The sequence below is a fragment of the Equus przewalskii genome, chromosome 16 (genome assembly GCF_037783145.1).
Source record: "Equus przewalskii isolate Varuska chromosome 16, EquPr2, whole genome shotgun sequence".
In the NCBI taxonomy this organism is placed as follows: Eukaryota; Metazoa; Chordata; class Mammalia; order Perissodactyla; family Equidae; genus Equus; species Equus przewalskii.
This window is the reverse complement of record NC_091846.1, coordinates 27,040,048-27,060,410: the sequence shown is the minus strand read 5'-3', so window position 1 is coordinate 27,060,410 and position 20,363 is coordinate 27,040,048. Positions and strand designations below refer to the sequence as shown.

The 20,363-nt window shown below is 42.1% G+C and overlaps 1 protein-coding gene across 34 annotated transcripts in view; it reads right to left on the bottom strand.

Annotated features, from left to right (window-relative positions):
• ENOX1 (ecto-NOX disulfide-thiol exchanger 1) overlaps nucleotides 1–20,363 on the bottom strand; it is a 536,764-nt gene that overhangs the window by 82,017 nt on the left and 434,384 nt on the right. For all 34 annotated transcript variants that reach the window (XM_070578360.1, XM_070578374.1, XM_070578365.1 and 31 more), the window contains one exon: nucleotides 3,872–4,056. In XM_070578360.1, the coding sequence (XP_070434461.1) occupies nucleotides 3,872–4,056 (185 nt within the window). The remainder of the gene's footprint in view (nucleotides 1–3,871; nucleotides 4,057–20,363) is intronic.

Here is a 20,363-nt window from a genome sequence, read left to right as displayed (position 1 = left end):
ACAAGGACACAGAGCAACCGGGCTTCTCACGCTGTCCCATGGGGATGCACGATGTACAGACACTTTGGAAAACAGTTTCTTAAAAAGTTAAACACACTTACCACATGACCCAGCAATCCTACTCCTAGGCATTTACCCAACTAAAATGAAAATTATGTCCAAACAAAAAGCATGTAAGGGAATGTTTACAGATTCAAATTTGCCCCAAACAGGAAATCACCCAAATGTCCATTAACTGGTGACTAGATAAACAAATTACGGCTCTTACAATGGAATACTAGTGAGCATAAGAAGGAATGAACTACTGACATATATAGCAACATGGATGAATCTCAAATTCATTATGCTAAGCGAAAGAGGCCAGACTCAAAAGGTTGCATACTGTACGATTCCACTTATATGACATCCTAGAAAAGGCAAAGCTAAGGGTAGAAAACAAATCAGTGGTAACTGGGAGTGGGGTTGACTAAAAAGGGGCATGAAGGAATTTTGAGGGGTGATAGAATTGTTTTATATATTGATTGTGGTAGTGGTGGTTACATGAGTATATGAATTTGTCAAAATTTCTTGACCTGTCTCCCTAAAAAGAGTATTTTTATCGTATGTACATTTTACCTCATTAAACCTAAGAAAACAATTCAGTGCAGTAATCTTAAGATAATAAGAGTTTAAAATATGTATATTCTTTCTTCGTATACCTAAAGGTATAAATGAAAACCAGTGACCTCACCTCCCTGAGGCAGAGACAGGTTAACTTTATTGCCAGCTTAAGATCAGGTAAAGGCTACCGTGTTACCATGGATACAAGCTATTACTTCCTTTTGTGTGAAACCTCTAAAATTAAATGGTGACACCCACATAATGTAGGGCTAGACTGAGAAACAACCAGACAAAGTCACCCAAGGGTTTTTCACTTTCAGGAACCCTGCCCATAATGTTTTCCTCATCAACACATGAGAAACCGTGTGATGTCAGGGAATATATCCTTAGGGGATTAAAAGAAGAAAGGTTAGAAACTTTTTGGCTAAACTTGAAGGCAATTGCAAACATTGTACATTAGTTCTAAGGCTGTCAAGACTCTTTCTTTTCTTTTGTTTGTCACAGAATAATTTCCCATAGATGGACTGAGAAAACAACGGCATGTGGGAGGCTTACCCTCCTCTCTCTCTTGACTTTCCTGGGAAATCACGATTTTCTAATTTAGAAAGTGGATAGTGGGACAGATTGAGAGGAGGTTTTAGAGTCAGGACAATTCTTTGCAGTGGGGCTCAAATTAGCAACTTGTGGTAATTTATTCAAAGTGACGTTAAGGTAGAAATATGACTCTTAGGAAGCACATATATTTAAAAACTATATTAGAGATGTGTTGCCACAGACATTGCCATGCCTCCACCTAACAACCTGTAAAGATGACAATCATAACCACTGCCACTGAGTTAGGGCTTCCCATGTGCTAAGGAGGTGCCATACAGACCTCTAGGGCGTTAGCCCTCACCATTTCTTGCCTTGCTCTTTATGAGCCAAAAATCCCAAACAAACCAGAGCTCCTGACAGCCAGCACGCTAGTTCTTGCCTCTGTGCCTTTGTCCATTCACTCCTCCATTCAACAAATATATCTTGACTATCTCTTATGTGTTTGTTATTGATTGAACTGTGTTCCCCCCAAATTTATATGGTGAAGTCCTAACCCCCTGCACCTCAGAATGTGACCTTATTTGGAAACAGAGTCGTTGCAGATGTCATTAGTTAAGATGAGCTCATACTGGAGTAGCATGGGCCCCTTAATCCTTCACAAACGACGTCCTTATGAAAAGTGGAAATTTGGACACAGACACACACACAGGGAGAACGCCATGTGAAGATGAAGGCCGAAAGTGGGATGATGCATCTACAAGCCAAAGAAGGAAAGATTGCCAGCAATCACCAGAAGCTAGGGGAGAGACATGGAACAGAGTCTTCCTCATAGCTCTCAGAGGGACCAACCCTGTCAACACTCTGATCTTGCACTTCTAGGCTCCAGAACGGTGAGACAATAAATTTCTGTTGTTTAAACCAAACCAAAACAAAATCCCAAAAGAAACTACACTAAAGTGCATTTCCTACGGACAAAGAGATTCTGCAAATGTCTCAGAAGCTGCAACAACCACACACTTCCTTTAAGGGGCTGTTGTTCGGTGGTGGTTTATAACACTGCTCCTGTATGGACCAGGCACGCGGCACTGACACCCTTAGCATACTTCTCCCTGACTGCTGAGCTCACCCTGCTTCCTCTGACTTCTTTCGGATTTGAATCTGCAACCACCGTAAAAGTTTTATCAACTTTTAGAGCAACTGGGATAATCTTTTCTGGAGGAAAAGAGGTCCCATTGCACGATATGTGACACAGTAGCTTGTGGGCTGGGTCTGGCGTCGTGGTCTTTGGGGAAATTGACAGACTCTCCTGCTGGCACCGGCGCCGACACACACCCACTGTTGGGGCATATGGACAACCCCGGGAGCCTCGCACCGCAGCTGTTACACTGATTTCCAAGTGCAGGGACCTGAGCAACGATTGTAATGACATTTTCCTGGCTGGCTCTGACCTCTGAATCTCACTGATTTGTCTAACACACACTGTGAACATCAACCAGTTAGAACTCAAAGCCAAGACTCAAAAATTGCTTTAAAATGGCAGGAGATGTTTAAGATACTTTCTGTGACTTGGTCATTAACTTATGTGTATCCCAATCCTCACATCTTTTTTATATCCCTTCCTCTCAATTATTTTTCCCTGCTTGGCAAATGTTTCTGCAGGAGTTACCTCTAATCATTAAGACAGTTTGTAGGCAGTTCATGCGCCTGATCTTATAGAGCAGTGAAGATGGATGTGGGAATTTTAAAAAATAGCCTACTCACTACATATTTTAATTTCCCATCATCCTACTTATATTTCTCTTGTTTAAATAAAAACAATCATCTTTTTTTTCCCAGAAAAGAGTAGTTAGATTTATATATTCAGAGGGGTAATAAAAAGACACCCAAGTGTGATGATAATTTATGCTTTATTATTCTAAGATAACGCAAAAGCCCAAACACCTAAAGCGTATCATGTGTCAACGGCTGTTTGCAGGTAGAAATCCAGCTATGAATCTTTGATTCCATTCCTCCATGGCCAGTGCTCAGGTTTTCCCCTAATCTCAACCCCTCATTTCCCACAGTCCATATTCCTTCTTCCTCCAAAGCCCAGAGTTCTTTTTCTAACAATTGCTGGAAATACACATCTTTAACTTGAATGTGCCAAGGTGGAGTCTGGCACTCTTTAACAAAAGCACAGATACTGGCCTCTTTCTAAAGTCATCTATCCACCCAAATTCCGGTGCTTCATCCATTCTATCAGCAAATATTTCTTAAATATGTGGGGTGTTCATAGAAACTGACTAGATCCTAAGAATAATCCAGAAGAAGTGGAAACAATATACTTTACATTTTCAGGGGTCTTGAAAACAAACAAACTCATCATGCCTTTGTAAAATCAGTTGGCATGCTTTTAATAAGTTCTAAGATTACAAAACACTTACATCACGATCAGCAAGGATTTTTCTGACTGCTTGCCATGAGGCTAAACTTCATATACAAACCTTTTAATCTCCTAGATTCTCTTCCTCTATTTCCCACCTCGAGGGTGTGTTTCTTTAGCTTGGCTTTCCTCCAGATTCCACCCTTGCACAAACAGTCATTAGCACTTTCCTTTCCTAGCAACTTAGCTTTCAGATGTCATTTCTTCTCCTTCACCTTTCCTGGCATGTGGCTGCCATTGCACTTCCACTTAATACACACATTCCTCTCTCTGTCAAAAAAAAGAAAAAAAGAAAACCCCCCTGGGCCCGGGTACCTGCTGCATGCCTTGCATGGTTTGCTGCAGGAACTGGAGCTGCTGGTCCTTGGTGAGGTTTTCTTCTGTTCGAAAGAGCTGTTCTTTTTCTTGTTTCAGCAGCTCCACCTCATTCCTGTAGGCATCCAGCTGCCAACGGAGACTGTCATTCTCCTCTTTAAGAGCGTAGGCCTGAGCAGCCAGGGCTGGAAGACAAACAGAACAAGTTTAGGTGGGCTCCCCTCTTGCTTGGATTGAGGGGCCTTCAGCGGGAAAGAGTTTCTCACCCAAATTCTTAATGTTCGTACCAGCTCAGAGATACAACTGAAATGCCTTACCCTGGGGTCTTTATTTTGCAGTTGGTGAGCTTTACTTCTTTCGGAATTTTTATCTATTCTATTTGTCTGGTCTTCTGTATGAATGTTTCTTGTAGGCACAGGATTAATTCCTTCCAAATTCTTGTCTCTTGACCTCTCCTCCAATCCTAGGCACCCTCTCAGAAATCAGTGTGTGTTGCTAGGTGATGACAGCATTCAGAATTCCAGGCAACAATCCTATCTACCCCATTATTGTCCTCTCCCTTTCTGCAGGATTGCTTAGCTCCTTGGAGCGCCAGGTCCTTTCAAATAATCAGCAGTTCCACAAGTTGAGGCATGCGGCAGCAGCCCAGGGGAGAGAGGAATTTGTATGCACACCAGTCTTCCCTGCTCTACTGCTGGGCCAAATTGCACAAACTGTTTTCTCTAACTCCTATCAGAATGGTAACCTAGTTCCATCTGTTTCGTCAGCAGATTAAAACTCTTTTTCCCTACAAGGCTGAGTGGTTACTCTAATACTCCTTCCTGAAGCCTAAAATTCTCTATGTATAGATTCAGACCTCACTCACACCTCTATCTTACTGAGAAACTGAGACAGTTAACTCCGGGTCTTACACATTGCAAGGCTGCAGAAACAACTGAAACTAAGAGAAGAGAAGAAGGAACGGTACAAAACAAAATCCAGGATGGGGAATCCCTTGCCCTAGTTTCTGGTTTATTGTTTAGTGGTCTAATAACAGTAATAGTTTGCTGAGCACCCACCATATAATAGACATTGGACCAAGAGCTTTGCATGAACTAACTCACTTCCTCCCCCATCTAGCCTATGATGTGGATGCTGTTCTTATCCCCCGCTTCACAGATGAGAAAAATGAGGCACAGGGATATGAAAGAGAGTGTCCGATCCTACAAAAGCAGCATTGACAGTCTTCAAGCCCAGGCCACTGGCTGCAGAGTCTTCGCTCTCAGTCACCGGGCTGTTCTGCCAGTCCAGATACGTTTAGTTCTTACCAGGCTGTTGGAAACCAGTCTCTAATTCTCCCCATTTACTCTCCCACCAGTTTCCCATACTTCCTTCCCCCTCCCAGAGAAAATTCATTCTCGACTTTTGTAAGCAAGAGAAAAGTGAAAGAAAATTTTAAGAGCTTATCAGAAACTTCTTCAAAGAAGTAACTTCTGGTTTGTAAGTGTGCCGTGGAGCCTACTGCGCAGGAGCTTCTCACTCCATGGTCATTTCCATATCCTCCTCCCCATCCCAATCAGAGAGCCAGATCAAGGCCAGCCTCCCGGAGGTTCTACCTGCACATTAGAGTACAATGATGATACATCTTTACTGAGGTGCTCTGAGACCCCAGTGAATTCTCTCCTCAAACATCAAACATCAAACTATGTTAATAGTTTTTACAGTTGAGTGTTTTATGGTATTCTACTTTGCAAAATGATAATCTATGTATAGTACACACTGCAATACTAATCAAAGAGAGCATGCAATCCACCAGAAAATTCCCTACCTCAAACCATCATGGATCAATTAGTCTATAAGCATTTACTGAATATGTCCTCTGTGTCCAGGCCTTCCTGGGCTTCTTGGATCACAAAGGAGGAGATAGAATATGTCTTTTCTCTCAAGGAGCTGAAAATATAATAGAAACTGATACATTTGAAAGGAAACTACAGTTCTTCTCAAAGGAGAAGAGGATAGCCTGGTGCCTGGTATACAGTAGGCACTCAATTAATATTGGTTGAATGAATAAATAAATGAGCAACTCAGTGTCAAGGTCTATGACAAGGGAATCCATCCTATAGGAGTTCAGAGAAGAGAAAGAAAAATGCAGACCGGAATAAGAAGAGGGCTTTAAAACATGAAAGCCCACGAACTGGGGAAGGACAACTCAGTCAGGAGTGCAAGCACAAGCGAAGCTCGGAATGGGAACTGAAGATAGAAATATTTGGGGCAGGAAGGAGAGAAGCTTGACCAAAAGGCAAGAGTCTGTCTGGAAGCAGTGGGAGGCAGGTGAGCCATCTCAGGTGATGAGAGAGATGGAGGCTCAGAAGTCAAGCTAGAGAGCTGGACTCAGTGGAGAGGCCAAGTGAGAACCACTGAAGGTGCTAGGGCAGTGGAAGGACGTGATGAAATTGGCGATTTAGGAAGATTAGTTTGGCAATGGTGCGCGGAATGAACTGGAGGCTGAAGAGAATGGATAAAGGAAATTTTATTTGGTGTATATGGATGTGCAAAACCAAGGAGCAGCCAATTTTACAGTTTTCAGGAACTTATAAAATCAGAAATGAGCCAGGGTTTCCCCAGGAGCATGAGCTAGTGCTTTCCCACACTGTGCAGCCCAACTTCAGATCTGGTCCACACCCTCAGACACCAACTCCTGACAACTCAGTTTACCGATCCATAAGGAAGTGGTTATGAGGCATCATTTGAGAGAGGGATGTTGTAATAGGGCAAAATTACAGAAAATGCAAATGATGAAAAAAGTGTTGGCACTACAGAAGCACATTACTACATTTAGTAGCATTCAAAGACACTTAAGTCATTTCCTTAGGAAGCTCTATTTGGCCCTTTTTCAATTCAGAGTGGCATTTTTATTATCATAACTGATAGCAGGTGTTTGTGAAGAAATCGATTAGTATGCAGGGATGGAAATTACATTTTCCAAATGAAGTGCATAGTCTGCAAGATACACTGAAATCTGTGTAGCAAAATGCAAGCAGCTATAAAGCATGTGCCAGCAACATTATTTAAATAAATTATCTGAACATAAATACATATAGGAGAGGCACCATCCATTATTTTAGGGGTTCTCTTATGAGCCTGTGGAATGGCACTGCTGACAGTTTTTATTCTTGGCTAAGCCAAGTGACCACTGTTCCTGCCAAGCAGGATACAATGCTGTTTGCATTTCTGGAATAAGGATGTGATATCATTATATATATATGAAAAAAACCCAGTAGCTGGAACTCTATCCACCCTCCACCCCTCAAAAATCAATACCATAGCCAATCCCATCAACGTTTTTATAATTGGGGCATATAACCGATTTACATTCCTGATTAAATGATTTCAAGCTTGATATTTGCCAAAAAAATTTTGTTACTCGTGTGGCAGCAAAGTGGTTATCTTCTAAAGGGTGAGAAATTGTACATTGACTCCACTTAACTTGAGGCCACCTGTTTGTACACATTATTTGGTGTCACGTTGCAGCCTTGAATCTACCCCTCAGACGAGACTTCCCGGAGGAAGCGAGATTATGTTTCTTGGACTCTAAAAGAAACAAAATCCTAATAATTTCTAACAATATCATTTCTCAGTGTATTAAAAATCCAGAAGCTTGAAAGTTCCATTCTTTCACTTCTCTTTTCTTTTCTTTTAGTTCTTTCTGGGACACTGTATTAAATGAAAAAGTTTTGAAAAATCAAGCTTCCATGATAAAATTTACCTTTGAGAGACCGCACAACAAATCCACTATTCAAATAAGCATAAGGATTAAAAATAAACCGTAGTATGCGTCTTTTTGTCAGAATCCCTGAGGAGTGCACTGTGCTCCAATAAATGGAATATTTAGCTAAGATCCACCACATGTGGATTACCAATTTTCAATTTAAAAACAAGACTGCAATAAGACAGTTTAACTGTAAACTATTCTGAACATAATTAAATCTGCCTTTGGTGATTTTAAAGGCACTGCTGAACCTAGTGGTGCCTTTGGATTATCACTAATTCACTCACCAATCAACTGTTTATTGAGAAGCCATGGGCAAGGAGTGGTGGCACATACAAGCGGAAGGCCAGGGCAGTCATCAATTTACACTTGCTCAGGACCTTAGGAAAATTCTCTTACTGGGATTTTCTGATTGAGCCAAAAATGAAATAACACCATTGGAAAAACTCTGCCAAACAAGATTAAATTACATTTCAAAAATTAGCACTAGCCCACTAAAATTACCAAAAGTGATGCTAGTGCATGAAAACTGATCCAAAGACGAAATGGCGCCTCTGAGGAAGAGGTTTAAAGGCATTACAGCAGCTCACTGTAGGCTTTAGTAGATTCTAGACAAACCATTATTCTTTATATTAATTATGGTCAAAGTGACCTCCTCCTCTGCCTCCTGTATTACTTACTGTGTTTCCATGGGAACAGATAATGGCATGCTTAACTTCTTTAAGTAAATAATCTGGTGAAAGCTTGAAATCTCTCTCTTACCAGCCTGAGCCAGCGTCAGAAAAATAATTAGCACTATATGAAAATTGTAAGTTATTTTGGGTTATGTCCCAGTAAGCTGACAGTATGTTAATATCTTTTTCATGCTCAGGCAAGATGTAACTAAATAATAAAACACTTTAACATATTGTCGCTAACAATATCTGGATTTCTCAAGAACTGTTCGCCTCTGTGTCTTAGGAAAACTCTGTGTTTAACATTCTCCCTCCCACCTCAGCTGGGAGGAGGCCGATGAACTGTGCATTTCTTTCCTATGTGCAAAGAAAGTCTTCTTCAAGGATTTCATTGGCTGCTGCCCAGAGAGGCGGTTGTGCCCATAGGTCCAGAGAACAGGATGATTGGATGGGCCTGAGGCCTGGAAAATATTCCGTGATATGTGGTCACCTTCCAGCCCCTATGGCCTGGTGACTCGGGGCCTCTCCAGCTCCCTCCGCCTCCCTGCAGTCTGATTCTTCTTGCCTGGTGCCCGGGGTGTCCAGTTGCTCTTCTGTGGCAGACACAGCACACTGTGTACCCAACTTCATGCTTTTTTTTTTTTTTTTTGCATAGTGCAGCGTTGTTCCTGAGAGGTGGCTGCCCCAGAAGTTGCCATATAGGGGTCTCACTAATGGAGTGTGATGGGGCAGTGACAGGTGCCTTCTGCACAATCTCTCATTCTCTTCCCGCTGCTGGAATGGGAACTTGGTCTCTCAATCACCACATGGAGGACAGGTGCCCACAGACCAAGATATCTGCTTTGGACTCTTCTGTGTCAAAGAAATCAGCTCTTCTGTTGTTGTTGTCGTTAAGCCACAGAAAAATCGGGACTTATTTATAAAGAAGCTGGTGTTACTCTAACCCAGTATTTCCCCAATACTGGCTGGCATCTCCTGGTGGGCGTGCTGAAACATATATTTTCGGGCCCTATGCCCAGAGTTTCCAGTTTGGTCTGTCCAGGATAAAGCCTGAGAATGTGCATTCCTCCATGTCCCCAGCAGGTGCCGATGCTGCTGGGGCCGAGATCACACTCTGAGACCCGCGGCTCGGACCACAGCGCATTCTTATCACCTGGTTCCTGAACTGGGGTCACACATAGCTTGTTTGGACAAATACTTTGAAAGAACCACAAGCTTGGTTTGTCATTTCGGTTGCATCCCTTGACCTTGTTTTGTAGGAACCCCAGCTCCATGCTCTGCTCCTGTGAAGGTGGTCCTGTCCCAGCCCTGTTCCAATGTGTGAGCACCTCCTTAGGGAGTGAGGGGCAGATTTGGGCAAAAGGTACAGTCATGACTGTTTTCCTCAAATAGCAGCAGCAGTAACGGTAATAGCAATAGTAATGGTAATAGTGGTGGTAAAAGCTAACAATTTTTATGTGCCAGGCAGTGTGCTAAGCCTAGTGTTTGCACAATCTCCTTTCACCCTCACAAAGATATCACAGTAAATACAACAGTTATCTCTATCTTACAGGTGGTGGGACTGAGTTTGAGAGCCATGGAGCTTGCACGGCTGGCTGGAGGTGCAGAGTTTATACTCAGCAAGGCTGACTTCGGAACCTAAACTCCTGATGTAAAGCCATCGGGGTGGCCTGGGGACAGGTAAGTGCTGAAGCTCGAGAGAGGAGGAAACCAGGGACATTACTGTCGTGGCTAATTTGTTCCTAAGAGAGGAAAACATTTCACTCCTGGCTCTGTTTGGGGAGTGTTCTGCTGGAGAGAGGCTCTCCTAGGAAAGCGGAGATGACCTTTCTTTAAAAGAAACACACATAGATCTTTTGCACGAGGAGTCTGGGAATGATCCACGTGGATGTTAAACTCACCCTTCTGGCAGTCTTGAGGCCTGACTCAAACCCCTTAGGGATCTCTCCTTCTGCCTTGCGTCTGTCTCCTCTGAAATGGCCACAGAGAATGCCTCTAACCACGGAGCTTCTGAGGCTCAGGTAGTCAAGAAGGCTCCATTAAGAGAGCTGTGTCCAGGGACTCACACTGCTCTCAGGACTACTGAAGGACAAAAGTTAGAGTGCCCACTCCACCCATCCGAATGCATCAATGCCCTGCTTCTCTAAGTGTCCCATACCGTCAGTTAGAATCAAGGTGGCGGAGGCTCTCTTCCCATAGAGCCCTGTCCCCAGGGTCTGAATGGGCTGAGGAAGGCCAGAGACAAGGACCAGACTCACCCTCAGATAACCAGATGAAAGCACTGGGTCTGGCGGCTGCCATCACCCTCGGTGCCTCTCAGTGATCAGGCACAGAGCTGAAAAGCATGGTGCGGGGCCTGCTGCACCGCCACTCTCCTGCTGGACAGCCTCCGACAGTACCCACAAACCACAATCGATCTGCTTTTCAGTAACACCTGCATCCCCACCGAAGCAGCAATCTTCCTCAAATTGCTCAGGGAAATTCCTTCTGCTACACTCTTTCAGGATTATTATTATTACAACTTAGCATTGACATAACATTTTATATTTGCACTGTGTATTCCAGTCTGTGCATTAGCTGTTATTAGGGAGAGCTAAACAGAAGCACAATGCAGTGTCTATTTCCATCTTTGTGTGAGGCCAGTGGAATAAGGGTAATTTGGAGAGTGCAGGTAAGCTAGATCCTGTTATTATAATGGCTTAAATGTGAGTCTAGAGGCACAACTGGCAGCAGGTGACTCAGAAAAAAAATCCCCTCCATATAGCTCCTCCTAACGAAGTGGTCTGCACCAGTGGCACTGACTATGAGGTGCTGCTGGGCTGTTGACACTATTGAGACTTCACATCATGCCTTACTGCTTTCCCGCTGACATCACTGTCCTCTGATACCTCCCCCAACGACCCCCATTGTCCTCAGAGGAAAACAAGCCAAGGAAAGAGGCACGTTCAGTTCTTCCAATCGCAGGGTAAGTCTGCCATTTAAAATGCTGGTGAAGGATGCTGTGCTGGGTGAGAGGAGCCTTTAGAGTCCTCAGGAAGCACATGCGGGGACTCCTGCAGACGTGAGCTGAGTGCCCACTCCAGGCTAAGCACAGCCCCGCCTGACCTCAGCTCCCTGCCCAGCTGCAGGAAGCACCAACTACAGGTGTGGACCTGGTGGAAGCCACACAGAACTGCCCCACGAGGGGCTCTCTGCACAGTGTGTTGTGGTGGTAGGACAAAAGAACAGGAGGCTTCTGGCTGGGAGCGGAGAGCTGAGCGACTGCTCTTTCGTGAAGAACGTGCGCTGGGCTGGGCTGGGCTGGGCCTTAAAGTCCAGCTCACGCTTTGATAAGCTTAAGGGAAACAGGAGTGGGGCCACCACACAGTGGAGACTGCTTTCACAAAGGAATCTCCAGAAGGAGAAGGTGCCAAAGCTGACAGGGCAAGGTTAGCGGTGGGGAGAAAAAAGGAGGCTGGGTTCTTAGGGGCTCCATGTCAGGGCAGCTGGCAACGAAGAGGAACATTTTCCTCCTACTCATTTTCTTTTCATTAGATTTCTGTTTTCTTTTTCACTTTCAATCCCTATTTTGACTTTCATGATACAGGACTACCTGTTTTCTACCCTCTGAAGGCTTTAACGATTCTTTTTTAGGGCAGTCAGACCTAGACAGACCAAGATAAATCACATAATGACACTCATTTGCAGGAACAGTTACTCCTCCCTCACACAGTGCCCTCCCTTGGGTACAGGACTCCACAGCTGGGGCTTGCTCTGTGCGACTTCACCCAAGTAGTAGTTGGTCTTGTCCAGAGAGAAGCTTTCAACGCGACCCTTCCCCTGAAGGGATTACTCCTCTCGTTTCCTCATCTCCTGCAACGTAAGGACCATCACCTCTTTCTCCTCCCAACTTGCAGATTTCTTTCCCTTTTAACAAATGGTCTCTTCTAATTTTCTTCAAGAAACCTCAAGAATTGATGTTTTCCTACTTCTACTGACCCCCTACACACACACACACACACACACACACACACACACACAGGAACCAGTGGTTTCTAAAACATAAAACACATCCACACTCTGAAATGTGAATGAAGGTCAGCCCACACAGACAGTGTTCTCAGTCCCAGGCGTTGCCCTTCGCAAGGAAGAGTGACTTTTCCCACAAAGGTTTTATTTTAAAACACCAAATACTTAGGATAACAAAGATGAGTCAAATGGAAAACCTTCTCTTTCTCTCCATTTTTGGGCCTTATATAAACTCTAATTATTCGGTCTACCCAGTGGGAACCAAGACTTTGCTTAGAAGCTTGGTGGAAAGTGGTGGGCAGTGCTAGGCTGGGGCTGCCCATGAAGTCACCTCCTCCCCAGGTCCCTCAACACCAGAGTGGAGACTGATTTCCACACAATTATTCGTGCCTGGCATTAGGACAAAAAGAATCCCCATCCTCTTTAAAGACATAACCAAGGTAGAATGAAACTGGTATGAACAACTAATTGCTATCTCGAGGCCAGTACTCCCCAAAGTTTGTTCCACATGCAGCCATTTGTCCTACCTTGGTATCTCTCAAGTGAGCATTCTTGGACCCCTCTCAGACTCTCTGAATCTGAGTTTCTGGAATAGGGCCTGGGGATGTGCACTTTAGCGAGTTTCTAGGGTGATTCTAATGCATGCCAAAGTTTTGGGACTACTTCCCTGGACTTTAGGGGCCAGATCCTCAATTCCTCATGCTTTCTTCATAACTCTCATTATTTTTTGACGTCTGCTTTCTCTCAGACTTTTCTAACAGCTTCTGTTATTGGGAGAAGCTTCTCCTCTCCAGCTTTCACCATCCAACATGGCCTTTTAGGATGCTCTGTCATCTGCCTTGCTTTCTCACATTTCATTAATCTCTCTACCTGCTCCTCTCTGAATGCTGCTTACTGACTCTCCCGTGAGGATACTGTGACTGAATGCTTTCATAGATCCTCCAGGCAGTGTCTCCGAAAGACATTTTTCTAACCTACTAGTTGTTGTTGTGTATCACCTTTCTTTGCCATATTTCTGGAGACAGTTCCTGCTGCAGCAGACTTGTGGCATGCACCCAGGAGAGGCCTGGCTGAACCTCGGTGCTCTGTGAGGACCCATGACCCCTGACGGAGGGCCCTCGGACCAGCCTCTCACTGCGGGAGAGGAGGCCTGTCCTGCATGCACACTACACTCTCCCGACACCAGTTGCTAGGTCCTCAGAGGCTTCTCTCTTTGGCAAATGCCCAGGCATCCTTGCATCCCACTCTCACCACTGATGGATGAGAACAGTCTCTGGCTGTTCTCCTAGAGTCAGAGAAAAGCAGAGACTCTGTCCTTGGCTCTCATCACGTATTTCTGCATCAGGCTACCTTCATTTTTTCTTTCCTCCCAACTAGACTTTTTTCGTTTTAATCAAAGGACACTTCAGATGCACCTCGTGCAGACATGATGAGGGGACATCTCCACCTGTGCCATGTATGCCATACTTTAACAGATGACCGCCCTTTCATTTCTTCCTTCTTTGGTCCCTTACTGTTGCCTCTGTCAGTCACTTCCTTTCCACTAAACATTTTTATCTTTTATTCCATTTTTATTTTCTTCTGGGTCTCATATTTTATTACCTTACCTCAACCTTTCTTTTTTTTCCCTTCTTTCCCACCTATTATCAACGGCCATCAATCCTCATGTTACATGCTGGTGGGTTTCCATCCTTTGTGCATCAGAATCACCTGAGGAGTATTTTAATAACATAGATGCCTGGGTATTGAACCCCAGGCGTTGGTATTTGTATAAAGTTTCCCAGGTCTTTCTCACGTGCAGCCAGGGCTGAGAGTCACTCATTTACGGCTCCTGTGATTGCTCACTGGTATCAATTCTCCACACCGCCACAGTACCTGGTATTTGCAAAATGCCACGGAATCCCTTAATTGGTTATTTCTTACAACCTTGAGAAACTCGCTTAGGATGAGACTTATGTTACTACTGAGAGAGCTGAGGCTTAGGGATGGGACGTCATTTGCCAAGCCACGATGGAAACAAAAATAAGATCCTCAAGGGGCCTCTGACCGTATATGGTTCAAAGTGATTCCTTCACCCTCTTCAGTGACTCTAAACTTTCTCTTCCAGGGACACCCATTCTCACCCATGGAGGCCACTTTCTCAGAGGCTTTCTAACGATCTGACCAGGCAAAGGACTGAATCTTCGAAAGATCATCAAGGTGAGCTTGGTATTCCTCAGTCAGGCCCAGAAAATGGGAGGGAAACGTGGCAGGGAGCCTCCCCAAAACTTATTTTCAGATCTGTTGATGTCTCATCCGTTCAGATGGCTCCAGTTCACATTCTTCAGCTGGACCCATCTTCTCATCACTTCTTTTCATCCCCAGAGCTTGAGTGCTATAAAATCCTGCTCCGACAAACTCAGCATTCATCTTCTCGCAGTTCTTAGGCAAGAAAAGTGCACGTATTTTCAAAACTGTCTAGATGGTTAAATTATAGCAATTTTTCCCTAGGAGAGAGTTGTTCAGATATTAAAACCCTCTATATATTGAGCATGATAATCTTTCTCACATTCCCATAAAAAGCAGGTTTTACTTTGCTCATTAAAATGATTTGTTTTTAGTTTCTGATGAGTATAATTTTTCAGGTAGCAATGTTTTATTCTCACTAGCAACTCCTTATAAAAGCTCTGCAAGTGCTGAAGCCCCAGTTAAGCACTATTAATTAAACCCTAAATGCTTTTAAACAGCTCTACCCCTTTTCTAATTGAGAAATAGAGCTGTTTGGGGAAGTTTATGAGGTGACCTTGATTGAATTAAAGAGGTCAGGGATGGAACAGACTTCAAACTCATATTCAATGATTTTAAAGAAATGACTTCCCTCCAATTAAGCAGGAATTAGCATGAAATATTTTGTTTCTGAAAGGTTAAAAGAATTCCTCTGAGAAAGCAGCTCTCTTGTTACTAGCTTTTTATTGAACATGAGAGAGAAGGCGCTATGGATGGTTTTATATGAAGTGCTTGTTAACATGGCGCTGACGATCTGGCATCAATTATAATATTCCTTAGGAGCCTAAATGTTATATAGGAGGGGCAAAAAGTCCCAGTGAAGTTTTAATTCCTATTTCAGAAGCCCAAGGACTTAACAACTTTCAATTACTGAAAAAAATTAAGATATATTTTCCATCTGCAATAATTTCAACCTAGTTCTAGGGGGGAAACGTTGCAAATGTTACCTTATTTCTTTGCTGTTCTTCCTTTTAGCTCCATCCTTCATCTTGCCACAGTCCCCCATGATTTAATGACCTGAAAGAACATGTCATTCTTCCTCCTCTCAAGAGCAACATATAGGGTCTCTGATATATAATTATGCAAGCAGAATTCCAAGAGGAATGAGTAGTGCATGTGGTGGTTTGGGGACCATCGGGCGTTTCCAAGGAGCAGTAGTCCTCAGAGGAACACTGGCCATGCTCTTCTGCATCCCACGTTTCTGCTTCTGTCAACCTCAGAGAGTCGTGTAGACACTGATTATACACAGGAGGGAGGCAGAGGGGTATTAGAGAGAGCGAAGGGGCTCTAAAGCCACAAGCCAGTTATGAGACTTGCAGCAACTTAGTAAATCTCCATTAGACCTCATCTGAAAAATGTGGTTAATACTGTGAGGATTAACTAGATAATAGGGTTTTCTTTTTTTTTTTTTTTTTTTGGTGGAAGCTGAAAAAAATCCTTTAACAGATTAAAAATTAGTTCTTCCTAGTTTTAATTTCCTACCCATTCATTTAAACAAACTGTTGTCCACCTACGGTGCACAATGCAAAGTGCTGGCCATTCAGAGAAGAAAAGATCCTGAACTAGTCTTTAAGGGGCATATGGGGTCAAAGGTCCTCCCGCCTCAGAATGTTTTCACCCTTATTTGTTTAAAACAAAGAAACAAACAAAATCTTCTTCAGGGATAAAACAGAATTCAGATTAACAGATTTACTCAACTTCTTCTCAGATACTCTCAGCTCTCACAGTTCTGTATGTTAGAGTTTATCTGCTAGTTTTGAGCGCGATGTCTGAGACAGAGCAGACACCGTACAGACCAGGAAAAGGAGAACTCTGATAATACGCCACTAGGATTTTTAAGAGTAGATAAGCAATATTCTCAGATCAAAGACTGAGTCTCAATTAGTCTTTTAAGACTTTGTTTGCTAATTTTTCCCCTTAATCTGGCACTGCAAGACAAATGATACCATGGGTCCACACACATTGTAAGAATTCACTGAATATTTGTGGTTTTAATCTTATCACTGCCTTGTATTATGACATTGCCCAAGATAACTCATAGAGGCAAAGAGCTAAGGATAGAGAAATGGATGGCTTTAAGATGCTCAGATTACTACACTGGAAAAGTCTAGTATAGCAGGTGGAGACATTTCTTAATTGACCAGTAAATCACAAAAGGAAAAATGAAATCTCTTATCCAACCTCCAAAAGATTTGCCAAATGTGTTGTCACTTAAGTTGTGCCTGAAAACTTGTATTTATAAAAAACACTCAGTATAAACTTGCAGAATTTATTCATCATTCCAGATAACTATTATTGGGGGTAAAAAACCACATTTTTTTCTCATTAATTTCGAACATGGGGTGGGGAAGGAGAAGACATTACTTCTAAGATCTTATCCTGAGTCTGTGCATCTCAATAAGATTGATATTATTGTAGATGCTCTCCCTCAGACTGTTATTTTTAAGATTTATTGAGAGGTACATCTCATAAAGACAAGCCTCAGGAACAAGGAAGCAGGCAGAGCACTTCAATAAGTCTTGAAATTAGATGGAGAGCCAATGAACTGGTCTTCAGGTAGGCTCTCCCAGGCCCTGGGGATGCAGAGAAAACATGGGATGAGATGGGAAATCAAAGGGCTAATATTGTAGCTCAGATCATTCCAGATCAACCATCAAGTCTGTGCCTGTGTTTTGAGAAATATCTTTGTTTTTCTCTTTACCTTCATGGAGAGTTAGGAAATGGAAAACATGGGTTGTGACAGTGTGTGTGGTTTATCAAAGGAAATACATGACATGGCATGGCTCCTTCCCAAAGCATTTGCTTCACCTCTTCAAAGCATTTCTTCTTCTCGCCTAAAGCCATAGAGCAGATTGTTTTTCAGGAAATAAATATCACTCAACTAGGAAGGGACTGTGCCAATTTCCTGAATATTTTTAAAAGCTGGCATTTCTGTTGGAATGGGCTTAAAAACAGTTTGTTGGATGCACTGTCCATATCGAAGCCAATCTCTTTCTAGTTAGTAGAAAATACAAAAAATAATGGGAACACTAAGCACAAGCCCCAGTCAGCTTTGTCTGGGTTAACATTTTATGGCAATAAGTGTCTCCAGTCTACCTTTGACTCCAAATGGCATCATGGTGCCATGCACATGAGGCATTCAAAATCCTTGGTTGATTTTATTTGGTTACTGACTCTTATGATGCCACTTAAGGGATTTGAGGAATATTTTGGAGATTTTTTCCCCATAAAATTCAGTGGTGCCATAGAAAGGTCATTAGTCTGGAAAGAAGGAAACTAGTATTGAGTTCTAGACTTTTCATTTACTCTCTTGGGCAAATAACACAACTTCTCAATATGGGACTGCATATTCCTATTTGTGAAAAAAGGAGGAGGTTGTACAGATGATTTCTAAGGGTCTAGAAGAGACCCTTAATCATTGCAAATCTTCCTGTGGGTAAGAACTCAACATGTCTGCCTGGTTTAGAACTTGAATTATTCCTTGGATCTTTAATTTAATAATTATGCAAAGATGATCAGCTTTTGGAATAGGAAATTGTAAGACGATGTGGCCTTGGGAGGTAACCAGAGTATAGCAAATTAAATGTGGAAATTTCCTAATTTAAAGCAAAAGAAGGCAGTTCAATAAACTTCCATCATCTGATGCTAGTTACCATTTGTTACTACTTTTGACTCTCCTGAATGGTTGGAAATGGTCAGGTGGTATTCCTCAATCAACATGAAGGTTACCACAGATTCTCCTAGTATTTTTTAAACCAGTATTTATTATAGTTTAATTAAAATAAAACTTGTATATACTGTGGACATTTTTGAGATGCACAAAGGAGAAAAAAAATCACCTGTAATCGCACCATCTAGAAATAATCACTGAGTATTTTGACCTATATCCTTACAGATTTTCCTCTAACATATAAATTATGAACATGACACAAACACACAACTGGAATATCTGTATATTAATTTGTAACTGCTTTTATGACTTAGCAATATATTGAGAATCTTCTCTCATGCCATTATATAGTCTTTAAAACATGATTTTTTCCAAGGTTGCTTATGGATATATGATTAATTAACCAATAGCCTATTGTTAGATATTTATGTGTTTCCAAAGTAATCCCGATCACTGAATATTTAGGTAATTGCCTCAAATGGCAATGACCCATCATGCCCCAGGGGAAGGAAAGGCCTCTGGGACAGCAGCTCTAGAAGTTACAGTGGGTTCATTAAGGAACCCGCAACACCCTGCCTGAAGCACTACGATTAATGGACTCTGTCTTGCAACTTCTGCTCCAGAAATGTTTCTCTTCACTTCTTTGCTATTGATGCAGAGTCTAAAATAAAACTTCCCCTCTCTGGTCACTTCTCAGAAGCCTTCACACATTGTCTCCTGGAACTGGGGAGAACAGTTGCTGAGCACTTAGTCCCTCTTTGGTATCAAGGACATTCACCCCAGTGAAAAAGAAGAGTCTCTAAGCCATTTAGATATGGGAGAGCTTACTATGATAGTAATTTTTAAATTGCTATAAACTTCAATTTCCAGAGCTTCTAACTATAAGTATCATATCCTGGCAGGTGGAATTTCTGAGAAAAGGAAGAAAGTAATTACTTCTTTCAATTACTTTTTTCATTAGTTATGTGGCATTTAACTGTGTATGGCTAACTGGATTTCTACAGGACGTCCTCTTGTCCTCACTTTCTGTACTCATACAGTAGACCCAGCATATTCAGGTCTTTGATTAATGAAGCTCACGGGCAACAGTGTTAGGAGTCAAGGTATAATAACTTTATGTCACCAACTGTGTTTTGATGAACAATGCAATATAAAAGCATAGGAGAACTGGGACAATGATGCTCGTAAACAGTATATCACAGAGCTAAGAAGTTGGTAACAGTGTATGTTTTAATATGGTCTGGTATTGATTTTTTTGGCCAATGTCCCACTTCAACAGTGTTATAGTCACACTTTAAGATTTTAGATGGGGAGGCACAGAAGAAAATCAATAGCTACTATCTTTCCACTACTGACCGGCTACATATCTCTAGCTTCTCTGCCACACTCACATTTAAGGAACCTAAAAGATACTTTGTGGAGGGCTGGTCCAGTCATCAGCCTTTCAATGACCTCAGGTATCCACTCTGACCACCTCAAAGATTATAGCTTCAACTCCCAAAGGTTCATGAGAAAGAGTCTATGATCCAGAAAGGATACACACTCATTTGCTCTATATTTTCTATTTCATTAACATATGAAAAAGGAAGCTTTTTTTAAAAAAGAAATATTCACCTGTTACTCAAGGAGGCCTGACTGAAAACAAAATCAGGTAGAATTATTGTTTCTGAGCTTTAAAAAATACATGGAAAATGCTTATACAGTTAGGCTGTGCAGGAGAAAAAACATAGAAACCAGTCTTTTGTAGTGTTATAATGAACACAGTTTTATTCTCTTCTTTTGTTATTCTTAAATCATTAGATTTTCTAAAATGACCAGGTATTATTTTTACATGAAAAACAGATTTTATTTTTAAAATGTTACATGCTGCTGGAACGCAATGCGCTGATCTACTAAAAGTGTTTTCTATAAGCATCAATAGAATCACAGATGAGGAATAGACAAATTACGTCAATGTTGAAAAGGATAACCCCTTTTCATAATCAGAAATTCCTACTATCATTTACAAACTAAAAGGAAAAATTAGGCTACTAAGAGATTCTTTCCTATGTTTAGGAAAGAAAAAAAGAAAACAAACTTACCCAGATTCTGTCATCTAAACTCCCTTGAAAATATTCTGATTTTTTT